General features: G+C 42.6%; 1 protein-coding gene across 2 annotated transcripts in view; it reads left to right on the top strand.

The window, feature by feature from the left end:
* The window catches only part of LOC143421013 (NACHT, LRR and PYD domains-containing protein 3-like), a 78,156-nt gene that overhangs the window by 37,302 nt on the left and 13,960 nt on the right, over positions 1-26,894 (top strand). For both annotated transcript variants that reach the window (XM_076889654.1, XM_076889653.1), the window contains exons 7-11: positions 691-864; positions 1,077-1,244; positions 1,385-1,558; positions 9,809-9,982; positions 11,904-12,077. In XM_076889654.1, the coding sequence (XP_076745769.1) occupies positions 691-864; positions 1,077-1,244; positions 1,385-1,558; positions 9,809-9,982; positions 11,904-12,077 (864 nt within the window). The remainder of the gene's footprint in view (positions 1-690; positions 865-1,076; positions 1,245-1,384; positions 1,559-9,808; positions 9,983-11,903; positions 12,078-26,894) is intronic.

Genomic DNA, 26,894 nt, shown 5'->3' with positions numbered 1-26,894 from the left:
TAATAATAATAATAATAATAATATACAAAACCAAAATCACTGAGTTCATGGACTCAGGACCATGATACAGTGTTCCTCCGTGTCCTTGATGTGTACATCCTCATCATTGAGTGTCCACTGGCTTGTAGGTGTAAATAGACTGAAGCTTTTCTGAGTCCTGGCAGTGTTCATGCCTTTTTTTTCCCCCCACTTAAGCAATACTTGTAAGTCTGGTAGACTCACAACCTTTTGGAGTTTTAAATCAATCCAGCCATAAAGCAAATTATGTAAAGCTATGATGTTGTTTACTCCACCTTAGTTCCAAGCAATACAGACCACATGTACAGTGAGTATTTTGTATTTTTGCATTTCTTAAAGCACAGAGGGAAAAAAAATAAATGTTTAGCTTGAACAAGTATGTAAATCAAGGTTTCTTATTACTACTGATGCTTCCTTCTTTGCGCTTAATTGGAAGTTAAACAGATTCATGTCAGTCTGTAACAATAAGAATAACTTTCTACAATCTAGACTGAATCTACACTTGCTGGACTCCCTGTCCATCCTGAACACACAGTGTTTTTTGTTTTAGATGTTTAGCTTATTGATTAACCATGAATTTTATTGCTCACTGGCATTTTTCTTTGACTGATTATAATATGTGAACTGATATAATTTTTATAACAAATATTGCTTATTATTCGTTGTTTTCAGGCTGACTCACTGTAACCTCTCAGAGAGAGTCTATAAAGCTCTGTCGTCAGTTCTTGGCTCCCAGTGTTCTAGCATGATAGAGCTGGACCTGAGCTACAACAGCCTGGAGAATTCAGAACTGGAGTTTCTATCTTCTGGACTGAAGAATCCACAATGTAAACTGAACACACTGAGGTCAGTTCAAATGATATTTTATTTTTCATCAGTTGACAAAACTAACCAATTAAATATTTTAGCCAAAACAAGTGAATTTAATTCATGTATTGTTATATATTACTAAGGAATTATGGGTTCCTGAAAAAATTGTATTGGATGTTATCAAACTTAATGACTCCTGATCACACTTTTACACAAGCATTGGTTTTAATGTTTGTCTTATTTTTCAGACTGAGTCAATGTAACCTCTCAGTGAAAAGTTTTGAAGCTCTGTCCTCAGTTCTCTGCTCCTCTCGTCTGAGAGAGCTGGACCTGAGCTGCAACAACATTTGGGATTCAGAAGTGAAACTTCTGTCTTCTGGACTGGAAAGTCCACAATGTACACTGAACATGCTGAGGTCAGATCAAATGATATTTTATTTTACATCAGTTGACAAATAACAACCAAAAAATCTGATGTCATTCATGTGTTGTTACATCTTAGTAAGGCATTTGAACACCAGTATTTCTTTATTGTTTGCTTTTATTTTTTCCCCAGGCTGAGTCATTGTAACCTCTCAGAGAGAAGCTGTGAAGCTCTGTCCTCAGCTCTCAGCTCTCAGTCCTCTAGTCTGAAAGAACTTGACCTTAATAACAATAGCCTGCAGGATTCAGGAGTGAAGTGTCTGTCTGTTTCACTGCAGAGTCCTCACTGTACACTGGAAACTCTCAGGTCAGGATTAAAACTTTTCCACTGATATATATTTTAATCTTAATTATATTATTGTGTAAACAGAAAAGCTTTATACAAAATATACACTGCCAGTCAAAGGTTTGGACACAAATTCTCGTTTAATGGTTTTTCTTTACTTTCATTACTATTTACATTGTAGATTATTCTCAATGAACACATAGGGAATCACATAGTTTTTTTTTAAAAAAGTGTGAAATAACTCAAAATATGTTTTATAGCTTGAATTACTTTAATTACTGCTTTGCACACTCTTGGCTTCATGAGGTAGTCACAATTCTTCTCCACTCATCTTAAATACACGAACATCACAGTGATGTGTGCTGAGCCCCTGCTATATTCCTTGTTCACACACGACTGTGTCGCTAAACATAGGTCCAACACCATAATCAAGTTTGTGGATGACACAACCATCATAGGCCTCATCATGAACAATGATGAGACTGCACTATTGAGAGTAGGTGATGGCACTGTACAAGTGGTGTCTGGATAATAACCTGTCTCTCAATGTCAGCAAAACAAGGGAAATGATAGTGGACTACCGGAAATCACCAGTCGGGGAACACTGGCCCATCCACATCAACGTTGTCAAGGTCGAAAGGGTAAGCAACTTCAGATTCCTTGGAGTCAACATCACTGAGGATCTCTCCTGGAACCTTCACACAGACACTGTAATCTGAAAAGCTCGCCAGCAACTGTAACACCTGTAGAAGTTTGAGATCATGTTGGCATTCATGCCAAACTTCCTCAGCCTCCTCAGGAAGTACAGGTGTGCAATTGAGAGCTTGCTGACGAGCTGCATCGCAGTTTGGTATGGGAGTTGCTCTGCCAGCAGCCAGAAATCACTACAGAACGTGGTGAAGGCAGCAGAGAACATCACTGGCATGAGGCTTCCTGCCATTCAGGGCATTTATCTTCAGCGGTGCCTCTGTAAAGCACACAGCATCATCAAGGACCACAGCCACCCAGCACGCCAGCTGTTTTCCATGTTACCATCTGGCAGATGTTACAGGCGCCTGTCTGCTTGGACTACAAGACTTAAAAACTGTTTTTACCATCGAGCCATTCGACACCTCAACACCTGAAAACACACCTCACTTCACAGGATGCAAACAGATACTGTCTTACAGTTGCTCAAGTACACTCTACAATCTGCACTGTTCACTTCACTTTTATCAATATTCACAAAAACTCATACTCTGTGCAATACTATACTGACTGCCACTTTTAATCTTGTACTGCACATGAACTTGAACTGCTGCTCACTCCTGCCACTTTATTCTCATGTGCAATTACGTTGACACCCCCCCTCAAGATTTCGATGGATAGGTATTGCTCTCCTTCTTGGTCATATTGCCCTTTACACAGCCTGGAGGTGTGTTTGGGGTCATTGTCCTGTTGAAAAATAAATGATGGTCCAACTAAACGCAAACTGGATGGGATAGGATATCACTGCAGGATCCATAAAGGCCTGATTAGCACAGTCTCCTCTGAAGAGTGGATGTAGAGAAATGTCTGCTACTGGAACTCTGTGTGGCATTTATCTGGGCTTTAATCTGAGATGCCCTTAACTTTTGCTTCCTGAGGCTGATAACACAGAAGAATTTATCCTCCGCAACAGAGGTGACTCTTAGTTGTGATATAGAGCGCTGTGGCAGGCTGGATCAGGAGTGAACTCACGGAGGCAGCTTTAATGCTCTATCAAAATTTAAATAATACAAAACCGGGAATAAGAAAACAAATCTAAAAAAACTGGGAAGTTAAGAACGTAGGAAAGTAGAAACCAGAAGCCTGGGAAAAACGCACAGCAATGTGCAAAGATGTGACTAGGGGCCCATAGGGCTTAAATGCACAGAGGATAATGAGGGAATGGGATACAGGAGCGAAACACAGCTGGAACCAATGGCAAATACTGAGACCCAGGCTGTATCCCAATTCAGGGTCTGCAGCCTTAAAGGCCGCATTTTAAGGCCGATTACGTCACAGCGACGCGACGAAGGCTGTCCCAATTCAAAGGCTGCTCGAAATGCGGCCCTCAAATGCGTCCTTCATTTCCCTGAATTTTAAGGACGTGGTGGTGTAGACTTCGTGGCCCAACATATCCCAGAATGCATAGCGCAGAGGTGGGTGTGGATAATTTTGCCGAAAAAAAAACGGCGGATGAGGGGCGCCCGAAGAGTAAACTTTAAGTAAGTACTGAATATCATGTCACTTATTTATGTGCAAATGTTTAATAACGAAGAACATCAAAACATGACTGTTGGCCACATGTCGGCAAAGTTATGTGACATAAGTGACGTTTGTACTAACTTGGTTTTACAGCCTTTACTTTAAAATATACGCTGTTCAATAGCTGACCTTAATCTTACAGAGAATGATCAAAGCTCATGTAGAAACAAACAAACAAATGAACAAAAGATTTTCTCCTTCATTTCTGTCAAACAAAGCTGTATGAAACGTTTCCAGCTGTTAGTATCATGGTTGCTAGGCAACCTGGGCAGCGCAACGGAGGCTAGACCGTCCCATATCACAAGCCTCGCACTTCCGGCCTTAGCGGTCTTTAAGTACGCGGCCCTTGAGGATCGTTGAGGCTGCGTACTTTAAGGCTGCAGACCCTGAATTGGGATACAGCCATTGATACAAAACTGAAAACACTGAACACAGGACTTGGAACTGTCAAAATAAAACATGAAACATGCAACATTTACAAAGACGCGGACTTGACACTGTCACGGCTGACGAGGCAAGCCATGTGGAGGTGAAGAAAGGACCCAAATGCACCCAGAGGTTGTGATTTGAACGAGCTGTCAAAACCAGATGACTATTGCACACACTAGAGAGCAGGCTGGATGGATGCACTGGACCCTCCAGTGGGGACCAAAGATGGCTGAAATGATCCAGATGGCAGATGGCTGAATGGGCCCCTCGGACCCTCCAGAACCCCAAGCGGACACAAGGAAATGCTGGCTGGGCTCTCTAGAAGCCCCAGTGGATGAGGCAGATGCCGGTGTGGGAGCCACGGAGTGCTGGTTTGGCTAACCTGAGCCTCCAGCAGATGCAGGGCCAGAAGGTATGGGGACCCCTGGCTGTATGGGTAGCTGAACTGATGGCCGAACTGACGGTTGAGTAAATAGCTGAGCTACTGATTGAACTGCAGGCTGTGCTAATGGTTGAGCTGCACACTAGGGAGAAGGTTGAACTGCATACTGAGGAGAAAGCAGAGCTAATGGTTGAACTGCAACCTGAGCAGGTAACTGAACTGCAGACAACAGAGCAGGAGACTGAGCTAAGGGCGACTGAGCAGGAGACTGAATTAGAGACTGAGCAGACAGCAACACAGGAGACTGAACTAGAGACTGAACTGATGAAAAAACAGATAGCAGAGCTACATGGGTTTTGTCTACAAACCCATGTACTGGAAATCTCGTTTGGCTCTTTGTGGAAGAACTTCTAATCCCTGATCCTATGAGGTTCTGGAGCTGGTGTGGATGAGTCACCCAGCTTGACTCCCTTGGCGTACTTAGCCCTGCAGTTTAAATCTTATCAGTCACACTTGTGTCCCCTGGTTTCTTTCAGCAGCTCCTCTTTCTGGCTTCTCTGTATAAATTTACATGTTCCATACATAAAATGAAGCAAGATCACATACAGGCCAAAGTGTCATGCCATTGCTGGTCTGGATGGGATACACTGCCTGAAATGGAGGCAAACTCTAACCCACAGGTGAATCGTCCACAGTTACACTTTGCCCAGTGTCATAAAAGGCAAGGCAAGGCAAGGCAAATTTATTTGTATAGCACAATTCAACAACAAGGTGATTCAAAGTGCTTTACAGAGACATTAGAAACAAAAGCAAACAAAAAGCATGATTTAAAATTGATTAAAACAAGCAAACAAACAAACTAACTAAACACACACATTTCACACCTGTTCGCGTGATCTGAACCCTTATCGTAAGGGGAGCTACCAGTCCTTCTGTGGACGAGCTACTTTCTATTTTAAATTCCCTGAATTTAAAATACTCTCTAGACCCAGTCTAGACCCAGCTGGGGAGCTACCCAGAGCTCTAAACCCACTTAACAAACAAACAAACAAACAAACAAACAAACAAACAAACAAACAAACAAACAAACAAACAAACAAACAAACAAACAAACAAACAAACAAACAAACAAAACAGTATATAAAATCAAAACAGATAAAATCAGAAATAGATAAGATCAGTAGTTAGTGTTAGTATAAAAGGGGAACCCGGTCCACCCACTAGTCCCACACAGTGCAGACTGCCTTCTAACATGTCTTGATTCAGGATAATCAAATCTGATGATCCTTGAGAGCTTTCATGTGAAAGCTCTTCAGAGACATTGTAGCTCTAAAAATTTCTCTCCATGTCTCAGCATCCCTCGGACTTTCAGTCAACTCCCCTCTTGACCTGTATACACCAAGGATGAGGATCCCAATGTAGGCCTACAAATGTGTGATGTCTTCATGATGTTTTTTCTGCTGGTCACTGAAAATAAGTTTCACCTCAGGACTGGTTATATCCAGAATAATTTTCTGATTGACTTGATATCTTGAAAATGACTTGCTGCAAACATGTATGTCCTGGTAAAATTCGTCTTATGTTAGCAGCTGAGCAGGGACTCTGTCACTGAGGGATTCCAAGTGACGGCCACCTTTAGATTTACTTTCAGAAACAGAATGAAATTATTTCTAAATTATCCTCCTATTGTGAGACATCTTCCTCTTCCATGTCACTGTATGCCTGACTCTCTTCAAATATGAGTTCTAGAGTCCTCTGACAGCTCAACCTTTTGGTCACACTGATTGTGGAAGATTCTGTAATGTGACATGGAAGTGTTTATCTCTTTTGCCCTCTGGACTTGTGTTTTGTGTTTTTGTTTGTTTGTTTGTTTGTTTGTTTGTTTGTTTGTTTGTTTGTTTGTTTTTCTGTTAAAAATTTCAAATGGGTCAATATGAATATTGTACAAGGGATAAATGATCGCTCGATTCAACAGGTCTGTCAGTAATCAAGCCTGGGTGTGGCTAGTGAAATTGAATTCAGCATTCCAAAATGCAAATAAAAAAATATTGATCAATCATTCAGTTCATAATTTAGCATGAAAGGGAATTATTGTTTCACTGAGGTACTACATAGCCTGTGTGTGGTAGGCAGGAATATTTTTTTTCAATTCAGAAATGAAATCTTCATTTAAAAACTGCATTTCCTACTCAAGTTTTAATTTTCCAATATTAAAATTAATTTGATAGAACAGAGGCAACATTTTGTATTTTGGTCTAGACAACCCAAAATGTGATGTCAAATCAAATCAAATCACTTTTATTGTCACATCACATGTGCAGGTACACTGGTACAGTACATGTGAGTGAAATTCTTGTGTGCGAGCTTCACAAGCAACAGAGGTGTGCAAAAAATACAATAACGTAAAACAAGCAAAATATAAGAATGGCTAAATCTGAGACTAATAAATATATGTACAATATATAATAGTATATGCATTACTGGATGTGTATACTAGATATGTTTTTCTACATGTGTGTGTGTGTGTGTGTGTGTGTTTGTGTATACATATTTTACAAATTACATAGAGTAAACAATAAAATAAAATATACAGAGGTTGGTAGTTGGACATGTGCAAAACAAGTGGCATTAATGTACAGTGTGGAGCGCATAATGTTCAAGTTCCAGTAGTGAAGCTGAGGTGTCTATGACGTGTTCAGCAGTCTGATGGCCTGATGGAAAAAGCTGTCTCTCAGTCTGCTGGTTCGGGACCGGATGCTGCAGAACCTCCTTCCTGATGGAAGTAGTCTGAACAGTTTATAGCTGTGGTGACTGGAGTCCTTGATGATCCTCCCCGCTTTCCTCAGGCACCGCTTCCTTTAGATGTCCTGGAGGGAGGGAAGCTCACCTCCAATTATCCGTTCAGAGCACCGCACTACTCTCTGGAGAGCTTTGCGGTTGTAGGCGGTGCTGTTGCCGTACAAGGTGGTGATGCATCCAGTGAGGATGCTCTCAATGCTCTGCGGGGGCTCATGCCGAATCTTTTCAGTCTCCTGAGAAAGAAGAGACACTGCTGCGCCTTCTTCACTGTTTTGTTTATGTGTCCTGACCACGTAAGATCCTCAGCCAGATGTACACCAAGGAAGCGGAAGCTGCTCACTCTCTCTACAGCAGCGCCGTTGATGGTGATTGGGGTGTGTGCTTCTCTGCACCTCCAGAAGTCCACTATCAGCTCCTTTGTCTTTGCGACGTTGAGGGTGAGATGGTTGTCTTGACACCAGTGGGTCAGGGCGCTGACCTCCTCCCTGTAAGCCTCTCATCACCGTTGGTGATAAGACCCACCACTGTAGTGTCGTCCGCAAACTTCACAATGATGTTGGAGTTGTTAGTGGCCGTGCAGTCATGGGTGTAGAGTGAGTACAGGAGAGGGCTCAGTACACACCCCTGTGGAGCACCAGTGTTCAGTGTGATGGGGGATGAGGTGATGCTGCCCAGTCTGACCACTTGGCTTCTGTCAGACAGGAAGTTAAGGATCCAGCTGCAGAGGGAGCTGCTCAGTCCTAGATCCTGCAGTTTCCTGTCCAGCTTCGAGGGAACGATGGTATTGAATGCTGAGCTGTAATCTACAAACAGCATTCTCACATACGTGTCTCTCTTCTCCAGGTGTGACAGGGCAGTGTGTAGTGTCAGGGCTATGGCATCATCGGTGGACCTGTTGTGGCGGTATGCGAAATGTAGAGGGTCCAGTGAGTCGGGTAGTGAAGAGCAGATGAAGTCCCTGACCAGCTTCTCAAAGCATTTGCTTACGATGGGGGTCAGGGCTACAGGTCGCCAGTCATTCAATGAGGAGATGGTGGAGGATTTGGGTACAGGGACGATGGTGGCCATTTTGAAGCAGGCTGGGACTACAGACAGAGAGAGGGAAAGGTTGGCTGTATCCCAATTCAGGGTCTGCAGCCTTAAAGTACGCAGTCTCAACGATCCTCAAGGGCCGCGTACTTAAAGACTGCTAAGGCCGGAAGTGCGAGGCTTGTGAAATGGGACGGTCTAGCCTCCGTTGCGCTGCCCAGGTTGCCTAGCAACCATGATACTAACAGCTGGAAATGTTTCATACAGCTTTGTTTGACAGAAATGAAGGAGAAAATCTTTTGTTCATTTGTTTGTTTGTTTCTACATGAGCTTTGATCATTCTCTGTAAGATTAAGCTCAGCTATTGAATGGCGTATATTTTAAAGGCTTTAAAACCAAGTTAGTACAAACGTCACTAATGTCACATAACTTTGCCGACATGTGGCCAACAGTCATGTTTTGATGTTCTTCGTTATTAAACATTTGCACATAAATAAGTGACATAATATTCAGTACTTACTTAAAGTTTACTCTTCGGGCGCCCCTCATCCGCCGTTTTTTTCGGCAAAATTATCCACACCCACCGCCGCGCTATGCATTCTGGGATATGTTGGGCCACGAAGTCTACACCGCCACGTCCTTAAAATTCAGGGAAATGAAGGACGCATTTGAGGGCCGCATTTCGAGCAGCCTTTGAATTGGGACAGCCTTCGTTGCGTCGCTGTGACGTAATTGGCCTTAAAATGCGGCCTTTAAGGCTGCAGACCCTGAATTGGGATACAGCCGTTGAAGATGTGTGTAAACACTCCAGCCAGCTGAGCCGCGCATGACTTAAGGACTCGGCCGGGAATCCCGTCCGGACCAGTAGATTTGCGCGCGTTCACCTTCCTGAAGCACTTCCGCACATCCTCCTCAGACACAGTGTGCGCACTGACGTCATCCGCGGTGCGCGATGTCCACATGTGTAAATGCCAGGTCCTAGGAGGTTAACGATGCATGATGTTCTCCTACTGTAATGTCCTTTCTTACTACTGCTCTGATCTTCTTAACCAAATTCTCTTTGTCAATGCACTGCTCAGGTGAAGATTTGAATTTTCTTCTTGTTTGTTAATACTAATTAGCTATTTTTCAATAAATGTCTTTTCAATAAAAACACGAGGCACAATCAATATAAAGTCAACAGAGTGCATTCTAGCCACATTTAGACTAAAGAAATGGAAAGACAATGACAATGAGAACAGTGTTTTGCCAAACCAATCACGTGGCTGCAATAGCATGAGTGCACACTGAGAACAGTTTTCTTTAAGTTGAACATTTAAAGTTTTTGGTATTGAACAGAAACTCCGTTTTATTTTATTTTTCAGACTGAGTGGCTGTTTCCTCTCAGAGAGAAGCTGTGAAGCTCTGTCCTCAGTTCTCAGTTCCCAGTCCTCTAGTCTGAGAGAGCTGGACCTGAGTAACAACGACCTAAAAGATTCAGGAGTGAAGCTTCTGTCTACTGCACTGCAGAGTCCACACTGGAAACTTAACACTCTGAGGTCAGATCAAAGGATTTTTTTTTTCATCAAATGATGTAACTAACCAATTAAAACTTATTAAATGTGAGTTTTTTCCATTTATTTTTGTGTCATAGGTTTTTTTTTTTTTCATTATTTCTAAATCACAGTAGATTGCCACATTTATAATGTGTTTAAAATAAGGAATTAGCTATTCTAGCAACTCGTCATTGCCCCATCAATACACATTAAATTCAGGTTTGTGTGTGTGTTCTTTGTTTTTAGACTAAGTGGCTGTTTCCTCTCAGAGAGAAGCTGTAAAGCTCTGTTCTTTTCATAACAGTACAATTAATCTTGTGATCAAATGCGGTCTATTTTTTGTCCTCTAATATGCACATTAAAGACAAAATATAATTCTGCTTTCTTTCCCGTGATCAGTATTGAAAAAATTGAAATCATCATTTCATCTTACTAAGAGCAACTATATTTATCCCATATTAGGTCCTTATCATTGGCTCCCTGTTGAAACAAGAATTAAAATCCAAATTCTTCCGCTATACAAAGTCCTGCTTATTCAGGTTCAATGATATGTTAAAGACCTCATGAGACCGTATTCTCCAAGCAGAGCACTTTACTCTGGTGCCTTTGGTCACCAGTATACCCTCACCCAGATCAGCAATGATATAGAAAAAGAGATCAAAACTGGAAGCAAAAGAAATCAGAACTAGAAGCAACAACACTAGAAGCAACAACACTGGGGAGAATTTCTCCCCAGTCTCATATTTTCAAACTGTTGCAATGCCGCCTGTTTAATCTGTAAATCTCTGAGACCTTCTGTACTGAAATGTAATTAAAATGGTAAAAAAACTGATGCAATAGTTTTGCTTCCAACCCAGCTGTGATAGTTCCATGTGGTAGGTTAAAAATAATCATTATGTGCACAACCAGCTGAAGCAACACTAAAACGGATGATGTGACATCATTTTCAGTGCTCACTGCCATGCAACGAGGTAAGCAGTGAGCATTAAACAGCCTTACTTGTGATTCGTTAGAGTATTTAAAAATAGACTTAGATTAGAATAGAATAGAATAGAATAGAATTCAACTTTATTGTCATTGCACATGCACAGGTATAGGGCAACGAAATGCAGTTTGCATCCATCCAGAAGTGCTTTAGTGATATAGATATATTACAATATATATTAGCAATAATATAGATATGTAAGGTTAGGGTTTCATTTTTGATAAAGCATATAGGTAGGGGTGGATCAGGTGACCCTGAATCCATCCTGAGTCGCGCTTCCACAGGTCTGGACTACTGGGGGAGTTCCCATGAAGTACTGAACATTTCTTCTCCACTCTTCTGCAACTTGAGCACATTAACATTTATCTCTGCTCTCTTGTAGATTGTATTTTGCTGTTTATGTTTTTTTTTCTCTTCAATTTTCCCTCATCCTGGTTCTGTTGGCAGTATCTTCACATTAAAATGGATATCTTCCTTCCATCTGTAGTCAAATACCGTGTAATAAACCACGGCAGACCAGATGACATTTCTATGCTTTTTTAGCATCTTTATTGTACACTTTCGACACGGTTGCTGGTATACATTCAAATGACTGCAGCTGTCCTGCTGCCAGCTGTAACAAAAACCATCAACAGCTAGCAGAGCACAGATTTTAAGCCGGAAAGACATGCTTGTAGGTGCCATGCAGTTGAGTCAATCTCACCTGCAGCAGCATTTCAGCCCACGCTCCACCAAACCTGCAGCTCTTCCCACCTCCGCCTCTTTTGCTATGTAGCTGCAATTTTGGCCACCACTCGGGGCAGGCTCCGCCTTTGGCTGGCCTGGACCTGGTTCAATTGAATGGATAGAGTGAGTGAGGGTCATTGTATCTGAAAAAAGAAGAACAAAGGCAAAATTTGACTGAAGCATTTTCAGGTCAATTGTTTTGTGTGTCTGCAGTCTGTCAGGCTGTCTGATCACAGAGGAGGGCTGTACTTCTCTGGCCTCAGCTCTGAGCTCCAACCCCTCCCATCTGAGAGAGCTGGACCTGAGCTACAATCATCCAGGGACCTCAGGAATGAAGCTGCTGTCGGCTCAACTGAAGGATCCATGCTGGAGACTGGACACTCTCAGGTATGGAGAGAATGTCGGATAGAGGAAGAAGAGCTGGAAACATTTGCAGAAACATTAATGATAACTGACTTTTGCTTACCATTTATTCACCATTTGGACAGATCTCTGTTAGAGATGGCACGATACCACTTTTTTATGTCCGATACCGATATCATAAATTTGGATATTTGCCGATACCGATATGAATCCGATATAGTGTGTTTTTTAATCAATAAAACAGTTTTTTTAATATCTTGCTGCTTTTTGTATAAGTTCATACTCAAGTAAAAAAACAAAACAAAACACTAAATCTACTCTGTTATACCTGTATGTAAAAAATACACTGCACCCAAAATATTTCATAGTTCAGCAATACTGATCAATCTAATAAACTCAAACCTACTCCATCCTTCCTATTCTGGTATTTTAAAGAGTAAGCAACCTAACTAATAGGGCTCTAAAACTCCCAGCAAAGGAAAAAAAAAATAGGGAACCACCCCCCACCCTCCTCCCCATGATGCTTAATCGATGTAATCAACTTTAATTTGATGCAGTGTGAAAAAAAATGCACAGAAATAAATTATTTTCCAAGAATAATTAAATAGGTTCAACATCTTTCTTCAACAGAACTGCAGACTGCACAGATGGTATCTTCCCAAAGGAAAAAGTACTATAGCTTACTAGGGTATATTAGACTTAACAGTTACTATATACAGTAATGGACTTCTATACATTTTACATCAGATTAAAACTTTGGGTGTGAGATTCAGATAATTATTTATTAAAAGCTAGACATTTTAAATGAGAATAAGAAAGAAAAGTATGTCTTTGTGCCCCCCTTTCCCTGTTAATGCCCTATCGGCCCCCCTGGCTAAACTTTGTTAGACCCCGCCCCTGCACAGTTACCAGCCGTCAGCTGCGTAGAAAAAGATCCTGGTGTACAAAGTAATATTAACTAAATTCTAACAACAGCTTATCAAACTTAAACGTTCTGCCGTTGTTCAGCCGCTGGTTTCCTCTTTGTGCCGCGAAGTGGGCGATAAACAAACAAGAGAGAAAAGCCGATCAGCTGATCATTGATCAGTTTCATGATTGAAGTAGCAACAGGAGAGGGAGGGGGAGAGAGAGAGAGAGGCAGTCTCTCCATATATCGGTTGTTAAGCTTAAGGCTGGAATGCTTTACTAACATTCAGAGATGAACTTACACTCTTGATTTACTTCTCTCTGGGATCACTTCCTCAGAGATGAAATGTTGGTTTGGTAGCGAGGCTCCAAATACACACAGCCGCTCTATCACGTGATGCACACTGCTGCGACGTGCTACGGTTGTGAGCCGAGTATCGCCATGTCGCAAGTTTTGTGAGATGTTTTTTTGATATTTAATGGATCGGATTACATTTTTTTATTTTTCTCCGATACCTGATCCAGTAATTTAGGTCGGTATCGGACAGATACCGATACGTAATATCGGATCGGTCCAATACCTGATCCAGTAATTTAGGTCGGTATCGGACCGATACCGATACGTAATATCGGATCGGTCCATCTGTAATCTCTGTATGTTCAATGGTGCAGCGATTTTTAAGGGAAATTTTCATCCTCCCTTTTGACCAGATTAAGATCACATCTCTGTACAGAGACAGGTCTGCATACATTTATCCTAACTTACTGCAGACACTAAAAGCAGGGATAACTTTTAGCATAGCTTTATCAAAAGATGAAAAATAAATAATTATTAAAGCTTAATAATCAGAAAGTTTTTAGAACCTGTGATACAACAACCAAATAGAAATGCTTGATGAGCTTTGGCAGGTCTGTAGAACAGACGGTAAATTTATCATGTTTGAACTAAGTGAGTGAGATGAAGAGTGATGGTGTAGATGGACTACATACACTGACTGTCATACAGCCTGACTGTGAATTTCTCTGTTAAATTTTTTTATGAAAGGGTGAGGATTTAAAAATGAATCCTGAAGACAGGTATATATGTAGAGGTGGAGGAAGTGACAAAAAAGGACCCTTTAGAGGCCAAAAGACAAAACTTAAAAATCAAGAAATCAAAGCAGACATAGGAAGCATGAAAAACAATAAGGGCTCCTTGAAGTCTCCAAATACTAAAGCTTATAGAAATGTAATATGCATTTAAGCTTGACATTAATTAGATAAGTGATGGACAGAATTTAACTTTGGTAAATAAAAATAAAACAAGCCTGAACAGCAAGGAAGAAATCATATACTTTAGGTCATCTCTCAAGCAGGAAACAAAAAGAAAACCAAATGTATTTCATTTTATGGACTCCATTTTCTTTCTTTCCTCCATCACGCCAGTGCCAAAACACTCATCACCTACATGCCTGAACAGCTTTTGCCCTTTTGCACACAGAAAATATGGCAGTCTCCTGATGCGTCTTATCATCTTTTTGCTGATGATATTCAGCTATAATACTCATTTAAGCCTTCTGAAGTTCATAAGCTCTCTGCTCCAATTGAGTGTTTAACCAACATTAAACAATGGTTGAACAACAATTGCTTACAGCTAAACCCAGACAAAACAGAATCTTTGATTATTGCACCAGACCAATGCCTGATATTAAACAGCAAATCGGTGATTTAGGTTCCTCACAGAAGCGTAACCTTAGAAATCTAGGTGTTACTTTTGATGAAGCTTTTTGTTTGGGGGGAAATTTAAATGAGCTGGTAGTAAGTAAGATAGTAAGCTTTTTTTCACTTGAGGAATGTTTCAAAACTTAGATCCATCATGTCAACAAGTGAACTTGAGATGATAATCCATCCTTATGTCTCTACAAGACTCAATTACTGTAACAACCTGTTTACTTTTCTAAACAAGAAAGGGCTAGCTCGTCTACAGCCGTTGCAGAGTGAGCGAGGCTACTGACCCGATCGATCAAGGGAGCTTATATGACTCCTGTTTTAAAGTCGCTTCATTGGCTACCAATCAGATTTAGGTTCCTTTTTAGTTTTAACCTTTAGAGTACAGGGACATGCCCCTCCCTATATTGCTGATTTGATTCATACACATACCCCTTCTCAACCTGAGGTCATCAAATCAAAACCTTTTAGTGGTCCCCCATACTCGTTTTAGAACTCAAGGGGACTGATCTTTCCAAGCTGTTGCACCCAGACTGTGGATTGCACTTCCTCTACTTCTATGGTGTCTGGACTCGGTGGAGAACTTAAAAATGCAGCTAAAGACATTTTTATTTCAAAAAGCTTTTAATTAGACAAGGGGTTATGTTGTATTTATGATGTATTTATGACTGTATTGTGTTTTCTTTCCTTTCTTGTAAAGCACTTTGTGACACGTCTGTGCAAGGGGCTATATAAATAAACTTTACTTACTTACTTATGCAAGAATGCTCTTTGTTGACTTCAGCTCACCATGCAATACAGTTATTGCCTCCACACTGATTATTAAACTTGGAATCAGCAACTCCATCTGGACTTTCTGACCAACATGTCAAGTCATGCCAAAAATGCACTACCGCCATCACCCTTACAGACAACAACCTTGGCACTCCACAGGGCTTTGTGCTGAGCCCGTTCCTCTACTCCCTTTTCACCTGTGACTGCAGACCTAGGGTATGGATCCAACTGCATCATCAAGTCTGCAGATGACAATGATGAGTCTGACTATAGGGAAGAGGTAAAGCACCTAGTTGTATGGTGTGCTGACAATAACGTGCTCCTGAATACCAGCAAACATATAAGAGCTCCTTGTGGACTTCAGGAGAGCGAAGAGAGACACCCATGCCCCTAGGGCTGTTCAATATAATGATATATAGCAGATGACGATATAAAAACATCTATCGTTTCATATTACACTATCATTTGTTCCATGCTGTCACAAAACTGTTTACGGCAATATTGTTTCATTGTTTTGATGGTCACTGTAGTGGCTATATTAATTTCTTAACCCATTTAAGATGGCACAGCAACAAGATGCAGCGACCCAGAGTCAGAGTCGAAAGCCCGGACTTCAAACTATATACCAGTTTTAAATCATGTTGACTGGCCACGTAAAACTAGAGTTATGATAAAAAATAAATGCAATGTTTTTTGTCTGAATAATGTGTTTACAGCGGGAAGAGCAATATATACATTAAGTGAATATATACACGGGGGACACTATATGCAGTAAGTGGCATTGTGTGCAGCAAGTGGATGAATTCTCTACATTAAATGAATTAAATAAGAATACACTATCTGAACATTTTACAAAATAGACAATCTGAACATATTAAAATTTTTAAAAAATTGAAATGTACATTGTGCCGGTGGGTTCAGACTGTCTAGAAGAGAGTCCTGTCTCAGTCACTTATGGATGCTGTGAGATGGCGGGTGTGTGAGTGTGGGGGGAGGGCTTGTTATGGTTTAGGGCCCGGATGGCTTGGGGATAGAAGCTCCTCTTGAGTCTCTCTGTCCTTGCCCGGAGGATGCGGAACCTTCTACCAGATTGCAGAAGTTGGAACAGTTTGTTGTCAGGATGGGACGGGTCCTTCAGTATCTGCGCTGCTCTAGTCCGGCATCTCCTGGTGTAGGTGTCCTGAAGCGGGGGGAGAGCAATCCTGCAGCAGCGTTCTGCTGTACGGATCACTCTCTGGAGAGCTTTTTGGTCCTTCACACAGCTGTTCCCAAACCACGATGTCATGTTCTGTGTGAGGATGCTCTCCACAGCACCTGCATAGAAAGTCCTGAGGATCGCTGGCAAGGCCCTGAACTTCCTCAGTTGTCGTAGGTGGTACAGGCGCTGCCTAGCCTTTTAGGTCTGGACCTGAATGTGGGCAGCCCATGTCAGGTCTGAGGAGATGTGGACACCAAGATACTTGAAGGACTGCACCCTCTCCACTGGAGTTCCCTTGATGATAATGGGCTTGTAGTCTCTGTGCTGACTCCTTCTGAAGTCCACCACCAGCTCCTTGGTCTTGCCAACGTTCAGCTGGAGATGGTTATCCTGGCACCATGATGCCAGATTCTTCACTTCGTCAATGTAGGCCGCCTCATCGCTGTTGGAGATGGCACCTGTTACCTGGTTCTTATTTGAGAAGAGACATACGACTGAAAGTCCATAGTGGGTCAACACAAATGATTTTATTAAAACGCATATATGTGGTGAAGATGGGCTCTGCAAAACATCAGCCTTGATCTCCCCCGAACAATAGGTGGGTGTGATATTTATACTTATGATGACCAGTAACTCGCGTCACCGCAGATGAAAAACAACATGCATGTTCCAGTAATTCTATCTCAGGAGATATTCTAAAAAAGAACAGCTACTTCCTTTGTTCCTCCAGATGCTTCCTGTTATTACACTCTTCTGGGCTTATCAGAACTAAACTGTCACGTATGCAGGTACACAACATTTGCAGTCAGTTCACTCAGGCAGACTATGTGTCTGTGTTTTAACCTCAGTACATGACCCCCCTCTACGTCATCTGTTACCAGGCAAACATCCATAGCACAGGGCACACGGCCTTTATTTCATCTCTTAAACAATCATGTATAATATGTGTTAAATTGTATATATAGGCAATTCTTTCAGCTTGAACTTTGCTCCATTGATCAGTCGAACTCGCGCCTGCTGTAGCTTCAAACCATTAATTAACTTCAACCCTTTAATAAGCACAAAAAGGCAATATATGTGTATATAAGATTATAATGTAGTTATACTAACACCTGAAATACAGACTTTAATATAACATCATCAGTTTCAATAAATGTGTCAATGAAATGATAATAATGATAAATCATAAGTGATGCAACAGTAATAATAATGAATAGTAAAATAATATTTCATCCCGACACACCCAACACCACTGTGTCGTCAGCAAACTTCACAATGGTGTTGGAGCCATGGGTGGCCACACAGTCTGAAGTGTAGAGGGAGTAGAGCAGTGGTGAGAGGACACATCCCTGAGGTGCTCCTGTGTTGATGGTGATGCTGTTAGAGACGCATCTACTTAATTCGTGGCTGTGGCATGCTGGCTAACGTGGTTTTAACTTGGCTGTGTGAACAAATGGAGAAACTATGATTCCCCTTTTAACCATACAATGGATATGCCTACTGTTGCTTGGTTTTATCATTGGACTATGCAGTGTTTTTTATAGCCATATTAAAGGCTCGGACCTTTATGCAAATGACGGAATGCACTATTCAAAATTGGAACTGCTACATCTTAACACAAGGACTCGGCTGCCTCCCCAAACTTATGCGCGCTGTGTTGCTTTGGGGATAGCTCGCTGTCCACGCTATATTCACCGGGGCTGCCGTCATAATCTGCATGTGTATAATCATCCTGTGGGAAACGGACTTTCTCACCAAATACCATCTATTTGGTCAGCTTTCCGTCGTAACCCAACTAGACTGGACAGGAAAAAAAAGAGGTGCCAACATCACCAATTTTCAGCATCTGGAATTTGTACCATCTGGTGCTGTCACACATTCAGTCTTGGATTCTTCACCACTTAAATTGGCATTAATCAATGCAAGGTCCGTGGTGAACAAGACTTTCATATACCGTGACCTGTTTGTTTCTCATGGCTTGGACTTTCTCTTTATTACTGAAACTTGGCTAACTACTGATGATCTAGCTGCTTTTGTGGAATTCACTCCTGAAAACTGTAACTTCCTTAACACACCTAGGACCTGCCGTCATGGAGGAGGCTTAGCAACAGTTTTCAGAGATCACTTTAAATGCAGAATACTACCCAGAAGTGTCTACACCAGTTTTGAACTGCAACTGTTTATGCTGGATCTGTCCTCTCCTGTACTCTGTGCTCTAGTTTATAGGCCTCCTCACCTTAACAAAGACTTCATTAAGGAATTTTCGGATTTTCTATCTGTGACATTACCAACCACTGATAGGCTTCTAATCCTTGGCGACTTCAATATCCATATGTGTTGCCCCTCTAAACCTTTGGTTAGGGAGTTTTTACAACTCTTGGACTCATTTAATCTGACCCAGTCTGTCAACGGCCCTACACACAAGCAGGGCCACACTCTTGACCTCATCTTGTCATCTGGGCTCTCAGTGATCGGCGTTGAAGTGATTGATGTGTGTCCGTCTGACCATAATTTCATTTTGTTTAATGTTCCAATTCCTCACTCATCCCCCAAACAAACCCAGGCCCCCTCTCTTATATGCCCTATAACACCTGAAACTGCTCCCCAATTCTCAGCTGTCTTCACTGCTGCATTTAAGTTACTTGAAGACGTTTCACCTCTCATCCGAGAAGCTTTTTCAGTTCTAAGGTCAAATGGTGGAGAGTCCCAGATATAAACCTAGTGGGAGTGACCCCCCACAGAGGGACAAAAGGACCCCCTGATGATCCTCTAATCGCCTGAGCCAAGGTGTGAAACTGGGTGTGGGTCCCAATCAGCCAGAGTTTTCGGGTGAGTTCACCATAGATGCCCTCTAGATCAAGATCAGCCAGACCCTGCAGGAACTGGAAATCCTTCTACCCTCTCCAATCTTAGAAGAGGTTTACAAGTTTGTGGACAAGGCTCAGCGGGCCCAACACTATAAAGGAAAAGAAAGACAACGCAGGAAATTTCACACCTTGCTTTCAAAAACACACACTCCTCATCCTGAACCTACACAACCCAGAGAAGAAAACACACCTGCACAGACTGGGATGTATTCAAGGTGCAGGACACTGACAATCGTGTCGCATTGGACAGTTACACCTCCACTGTCTTGGACTACATCTGTTTCTGTGCGGACAATGTAACAACTTGGAAACGATTCCGTGTGTTCCCTAATAATCCACCCTGGATGACACACGGAGTTCAACAACTTATTCGAACAAGGAACAACGCTTTCAAATCCGGGGACCAGGAGGCATACAGTGCTGCCAGGGCCAACCTGAGAAGAGGCATCAAGACTGCCAAGCAGCAGCACAGGAGGCGTATCGAGGCCAGGTTTGAGAACAACACAAACCCAAGGCAGGTCTGGGAGGGCATCAGGGCTATCACGGACTACAAAAGAAGAACACCATCACCCTCAGCCAACAGTTCTACTCTGGCTGAGGATCTAAATCTCTTTTATGCCCGTTTTGACAGGGAGAACACCGACCCTGTCCTGTCCCCTCTCCCCTCAACCGACCCTGCTCCGGTCCTGAGCACTCATGAGCTGAGGCGTGTGTTCCGGAGCATTAACACCAGGAAGGCGGCCGGGCCGGATGGAGTGCTGGGCCGGGTGCTAAAAGACTGTGCTGCGGACCTGGCGGACGTCTTCACCTCTATATATAACACCCCGTTGTCCTGTTCACTGGTACCATCCTGTTTCAAAGCAGCAACCATCGTTCCCATCCCAAAACAGTCAAATGTCACATGTCTGAACGATTTCAGACCTGTGGCACTCACCCCCATTCCCGCCAAATGCCTGGAGAGACTGGTCATTAAACACATCAGAGCTGCTTTTCCACCATCCCTGGACTCGCACCAGTTTGCATACAGGGAGAACCGGTCAACCGAGGATGCGATCGCCACAGTGCTGCACACATTACTGAAGCACTTGGAACACAGGAACACCTATGCACGGCTCCTCTTTGTAGACTACAGCTCGGCTTTTAATACCATCCGGCCATACAAACTCCGTCCCAAACTCCACCAACTGGGACTTAACTCCTCTCTGTGCAACTGGATTGTGGACTTCCTCACTAACCGTAGACAGAGTGTCAGAGTGGGTAAGAACACCTCTTCCACCCTTGTGGTCAACACCGGTGCCCCTCAGGGGTGTGTTCTGAGCCCTCTGCTATACACTCTCTTCACCCATGACTGTATTTCCTCCTGCGCGTCCAATCTCATTGTTAAGTTTGCAGATGACACTACAGTGCTCGGACTTATATCCAACAATGATGAGACAAACTATAGGACAGAGGTGCAACAACTAGAGTCATGGTGCCACGACAATAACTTGGTCTTAAACACCAAAAAGACCAAGGAGATCATTGTAGATTTCCGGAAGAGGGGCCATAACAACCATCTGCCTCTCTTCATTGGCAGTGAGGCGGTGGAGAGGGTGAGCAGTTTTAAATTCTTGGGGGTAACTGTGACCGAGGACCTGTCCTGGGGCAACCATATCACCTCAGTTGTACGGAAGGCCCAACAGCGCCTCTACTACCTGAGGAGACTGCGGAGCGCACACATTCCCAGATCTCTGATGTTGAACTTCTACAACTGTGCCATCAGCAGCGTTCTGACGTATGGATTTCTAGTGTGGTTCCCCAGCTGCACCAAGGCCGATCAGCAAGCACTCCAGCGGGTGGTGAAAGAAGCTGGCAGAATTATTGGAACAAGTCTGCCAGAGATCAGTAATATCTTCCCCACTCGCTGTCTGAGGAGGGTGCACAGTATCCTGCGGGACCAACATCACCCTGCGCGCCACCTTTTCCATCTGCTGCCCTCAGGGAGAAGGTACAGGTCTATACAGGTCAGAACATCCAGACTGGCCAACAGCCTGTATCCACAGGCTGTGAGGCTCCTGAACTCTCTGCCCCCCTCTCACGGACAATAACCATATCCAACTTCTTAATAGCAATGAACTGGTCTGCATTGGTGCATCATATCTTTATTCTCTTCCCCCTCCTGCCCCCCCCCCCCCCTCTTTCTTAAATAGATAACTATCATATCTGATATCATATCTCACAGTACAATAATATTGAATGGGTTGCATTGTTGTATTTTGTCATGTTTCTCAGGTCTTTGTCTGAATTTCTACGAACATTATTGCTAAGGATTGTCTTATTGCATTGGAGTCACACTGGGTTAAATATGTACACTTGGGTTTTAAGGGGTATTTATTATTTTCTTCTTTTTTTTGGGTTGTATGGAAGCCCCAAACGCAATTTCATTGTTCTTGACAATGACAATAAATAAATAAATACTAAATACTAAATACTAAAATACACCTGAAGACAGTCAGGAGAAATGGGTTAAGAACTTTTCAGACAGAATTCTCACTGAACCTGAAAAGAGAGTATTAGCCAAAGGACTCAATTTTGCCATTTCTCCACAACAGTTTCCCATAGTGGACCTCATCACAGCCACAGAATCTGCCATACGGATTAATAAATTATCACAGACAGAAGCAGAGCAAATCAGGATGAAAGTCTCAGCCACGCTCTCCAGTGCCAAAGTCCCTCCATCGAACCTCACAATACAGGAAAAGAAGGCCGTCGCTTCCCTGAGCAAAGACCACAACATCACTGTTTTACCAGCTGATAAGGGAAGATGCACCGTGGTCCTAAACACTACAGATTACCATACAAAGATCACTACTCTCCTCAGTGACAACAATACCTACGAAGCCTTAAAGCGAGACCCCACAAGCAGCTACAAAAAGAAAGTCATAGCTTGCCTTCAAGACTTTGAAAAGGACAAAATTATTGACCGCCTTACATATCACCGCCTTTACCCAGGGGATGCCATACCCTACATCTACGGACTTCCTAAAATCCACAAGGAAGCTGTCCCACTCAGACCCATAGTCAGTAGCATAAACTCAGCCACTTATAACATTGCTAAACACCTTGCTACCATCCTTGCTCCTCTCATGGGGAACACCCCACACCACATCAAGAACTCCACCGACTTCACCGGCAAGGTCCAGAAACTTACCCTGGATCCAGATGAAACCATGGTGTCCTTTGATGTAGTCTCTCTCTTCACTTGCATACCCACCACGGAGGCCGTGGAGACTGTCAGAAAACGACTACAAGAAGAAAGCTCCTTGGAGGACAGGACCAACTTCACACCCGATCAGATTTGCACACTGTTAGACCTCTGCCTCACCACTACATATTTCAAATACAACGAAGGCTTTTACAGACAAAAACATGGCTGTGCCATGGGCTCCCCCGTGTCACCTATTGTAGCCAACCTTTACATGGAGGAAGTGGAAAGGAAGGCTCTTGGCTCTTTCAAAGGAAGAGTACCCAGCCACTGGTACAGATATGTGGACGACACCTGGGTCAAAATCAAGACACAAGAAGTGGAATCCTTCACTGCGCACATGGACGCTGTGGATAAAAACATCAAGTTCATCAGGGAAGACACAAAGGACAACTGTTTGCCTTTCCTGGACTGCGCTGTGCACATTGAGGAGAACGGCAACCTCAACATCGAGGTTTACCGGAAGCCCACACACACGGACCAGTACCTCCTCTTTGACTCCCATCACCCTCTGGAACACAAACTTGGAGTAATTAGGACCCTACACCACCGGGCAGAACATGTTCCCTCTAAGCCTGAAGGTAAAAAGAAGGAACACACACATGTAAAGGAAGCACTCAAAACGTGCGGCTATCCTAAATGGGCGTTCTTAAAGTCAGCAAAGAGGCACAGAAAAGAAGACCAGACACCAGCGAGGGAGGATAAGAAGGACAGACGCAACAACATTGTCATCCCCTATGTAGCCGGTGTATCAGAAAAACTCAGGAGGGTTTTCTCCAAGCATGACATCCCGGTGCATTTCAGACCCAGCAACACGCTCAGACAAAAACTGGTTCACCCGAAAGACAAAACTCCAAAACACAGACTTAACAATGTGGTGTATGCTGTACAGTGCAGCGAGGAATGCCCAGACCTCTACATTGGAGAGACCAAACAGCCACTTCACAAGCGCATGGCACAACACAGAAGAGCCACCTCCACAGGACAAGACTCAGCAGTCCATCTGCATCTTAAGGATAAAGGACACTCCTTCGAGGATGCCAATGTTCACATTTTGGGCAGAGAGGACAGATGGTTTGAAAGAGGAGTGAAAGAAGCCATCTATGTCCACTGTGAGCGACCAACTTTGAACAGAGGCGGTGGTTTACGACACCAACTGTCTGCCATCTATAATCCAGTTTTGAGATCCCTTCCCAGACGCCTTAACGCCCACTCACATCCTGGGCCATCTGATCTCAGGAATTCGCATGTTAAGGTGGGGCCAGGTTTCACAATGAACTCACCCGAAACTCCAGTTTCACACCTTGGCTCAGGCGATTAGAGGATCATCAGGGGGTCCTTTTGTCCCTCTGTGGGGGGTCACTCCCACTAGGTTTATATCTGGGACTCTCCACCATTTGACCTTAGAACTGAAGAAGCTTCTCGGATGAGAGGTGAAACATCTTCAAGTAACTTAAAGAAGTCCAGACGCTTTTCTTTGCAAGCTCCTTTGACTTCCACACTAGAAGTATTTCTCCAGTCTTGGAAAGACTCATTGTCTGTTTTTCATTGTGCTGATAAACTTTTTTCTGACTTTAAGGTTATTTCCCTGTCTGGATTAACTAAAATTGTAAACGCAGCTCGATGTACAACCTGTTTTTTGGATCCTCTACCAGCCTGGGCTATAAAGGAACTGTGGTCAAGGTCAAGGTCAAATTTATTTATATAGCACATTTCAAACAGCCGATGCTGCACAAAGTGCTTAACAATATAAAAATGGCATTAAAAAGCAACAATGTAATACAATAATAACAATAAAAAACAATAATAGGACAATAAAAGAATTCAAACAATAACTAAAACTAATTCAAATAAGACCAAAATGCTTCGGTCATAGTGTGTTAAAAGCCAGGCATAGAAATGTGTCTTTAGTAATGATTTAAATTGCTCAAGTGTTTGTGCAGATCTAATATTTAAGGGGAGACTATTCCAAAGTCTGGGACCTGCCACAGAGAAGGATCTATCACCACGGGTTTGAGATAAGTCCGTGGGATTGACAGCATTAGTTTTGAGCTAGACCTCATGGTTTTTCCTGGAGCATAGGCAGAGAGGAGCTCAGACCGGTAAGGAGGTGCTCGGGCATTAAGTGACTTAAAAACAAAAAGTGAAAGTTTAAATTGGATCCTGTAGATCCTGCCAGTTAACAGGCGAGCAGCTGCATTTTGAACCATCTGAAGACGATGGATGGTGGCCTGATCTAGACCATAATACAATGAATTGCAGTAGTCCAACCTGCAAGTAAGAAAAAAGACGTTAGTCGGGAGGTATGGCTTTACCTTGGCCAGCTGTCTTAACTGAAAGAAGCAGGACTGAACTACTGCACTCACCTATTCAATTTAAAAGAACCATCAATGTAGACACCGAGGTTTTTTACATTAAGAGGAAAGGGCGCCCAGAGTGCTGTTGATATGATTAAAGTTGCCAAAAATGACAACCTCAGTTTTATTTTCATTTAGCTTTAAAAAATTTAATGACAACCACTGTTTGACATCGTCAGCGTAATGAGAGCTGCGGATGGTCTGACCCTGCTTTTAAAGGTAGATAAATCTGCCAATCATCAGCAAAACAGTGAAATGAAATGCTGTACCGCGAGAAGATGGAGCCCAATGGCAACAAATAGAGTGCGAACAGGGCAGGACCCAAAATAGAGCCTTGAGGTACACCGTATTAAAGAGGGGCTATTTTGGAGTTGTGAGGGCCCATATTGACATGAAAAGACCTTTCTGACAAATAGGACCGAAACCACTGTAGGGCAGATCCTTTTAGGACAGCATGAAATTCTAGCTGTGATAACAGGATGTCATGGTCGACTGTCTCAAAATCTGCTGACAAGTCCAACAATAAAAGGGCAGCAGGGCTGCCAGAGTCCAGAGTTAAAAGAATATCGTTAAAAACCCTTAAAAGTGCCGTCTCAGTGCTATGTAGTGATTTAAAACCAGATTGAAATTTTTCAGAGATCATATTAAAATCAAGGTGGGCCTGCAACTGTAGGTAGGTAGACCACTTTCTCCAAGACTTTAGATCAGGGGTGTCCAAACTTTTTGCAAAGAGGGCCAAATTTTATAAAGTGAAGATGCCTGGGGGCCAATGGTTCCTTTTGACTTTTTTTTTCCATAACAAAGTTACAGTACATGAAAAAATAATGAAGAACAATTTTAATAGTCACAATTACCTTTATTTTTAAAATAGAAATGTACCTAAATAAAAGACACTCAGGCAAGCATTTACAACTCTAAAGACACAATTCCGCCTTTCATTTATATCTGGAGAGTCAGACAACAGTGAACAAACTGTATAGAATACCCTAAATTTCCATGAGTTTGCAATATCTTTGCCTAATGAACATTTAAACAGGAGTTATAAGTAATGAAAAGTGTTCTGTTATCAATAAAGTTTTTTTTTAAGTGAATTTTGCCCTTGACTTTTACAAGACCTTTCAGGAAGCCAAAGTTTTTCACATCTACTGCACAACTGGAAGTTCACTTGCCGCAAGAAATAAACACATTTGTAAATTTACACAATATGTACACAACACACTCAACTATGAATTAAGAGCATAACATCAACAGTTAAAACCAAATCTTAAGAGTTTTAGAAAATACGTTTCCTTTTGTGGATTGCATTAGCATGCTTTATGCTTTTTACTGTTCAGGAACACATGACTAATGCAGGGATGTCACTCCTGGAGGCCTGCTCTTCATTTGATTCAACTGTGCTAAACCAGAAATAACTAAAACATGCATAGCAGCTCTCCAGTACAGAATTTGGACATCCCTGGACTAATGAGAGGGGTGATACTGAGATCTAGATTTTAGTAAAGCAATTAGGTCTGATTTGAGGGCAGTGGTTGAGATGCGTAAAATATCACGCAAGTGGGAGTCACTCATCCTTGATCTCAATCGGTTCTTGTTTAAGTTCATGACAGAGAATGTTTGCTCACACAAATATGTGGAACCAAATAAGCTCAGCATTTTCTTAGCAAGAGATCGCACTTCAGGAAAACCTGTCTTTGTCTAGCTGCCGATAAAAGTCAACAAAAGAACACTGCCGGTGTTTTCCACTCATCGTCACACTGCAGCTCAATGAGCTCCAGCTGAAGCTGCGGA

The sequence above is a fragment of the Maylandia zebra genome, linkage group LG11 (assembly GCF_041146795.1).
Source record: "Maylandia zebra isolate NMK-2024a linkage group LG11, Mzebra_GT3a, whole genome shotgun sequence".
Lineage (NCBI taxonomy): Eukaryota > Metazoa > Chordata > Actinopteri > Cichliformes > Cichlidae > Maylandia > Maylandia zebra.
This window is presented reverse-complemented; position numbering and strand designations above follow the sequence as displayed.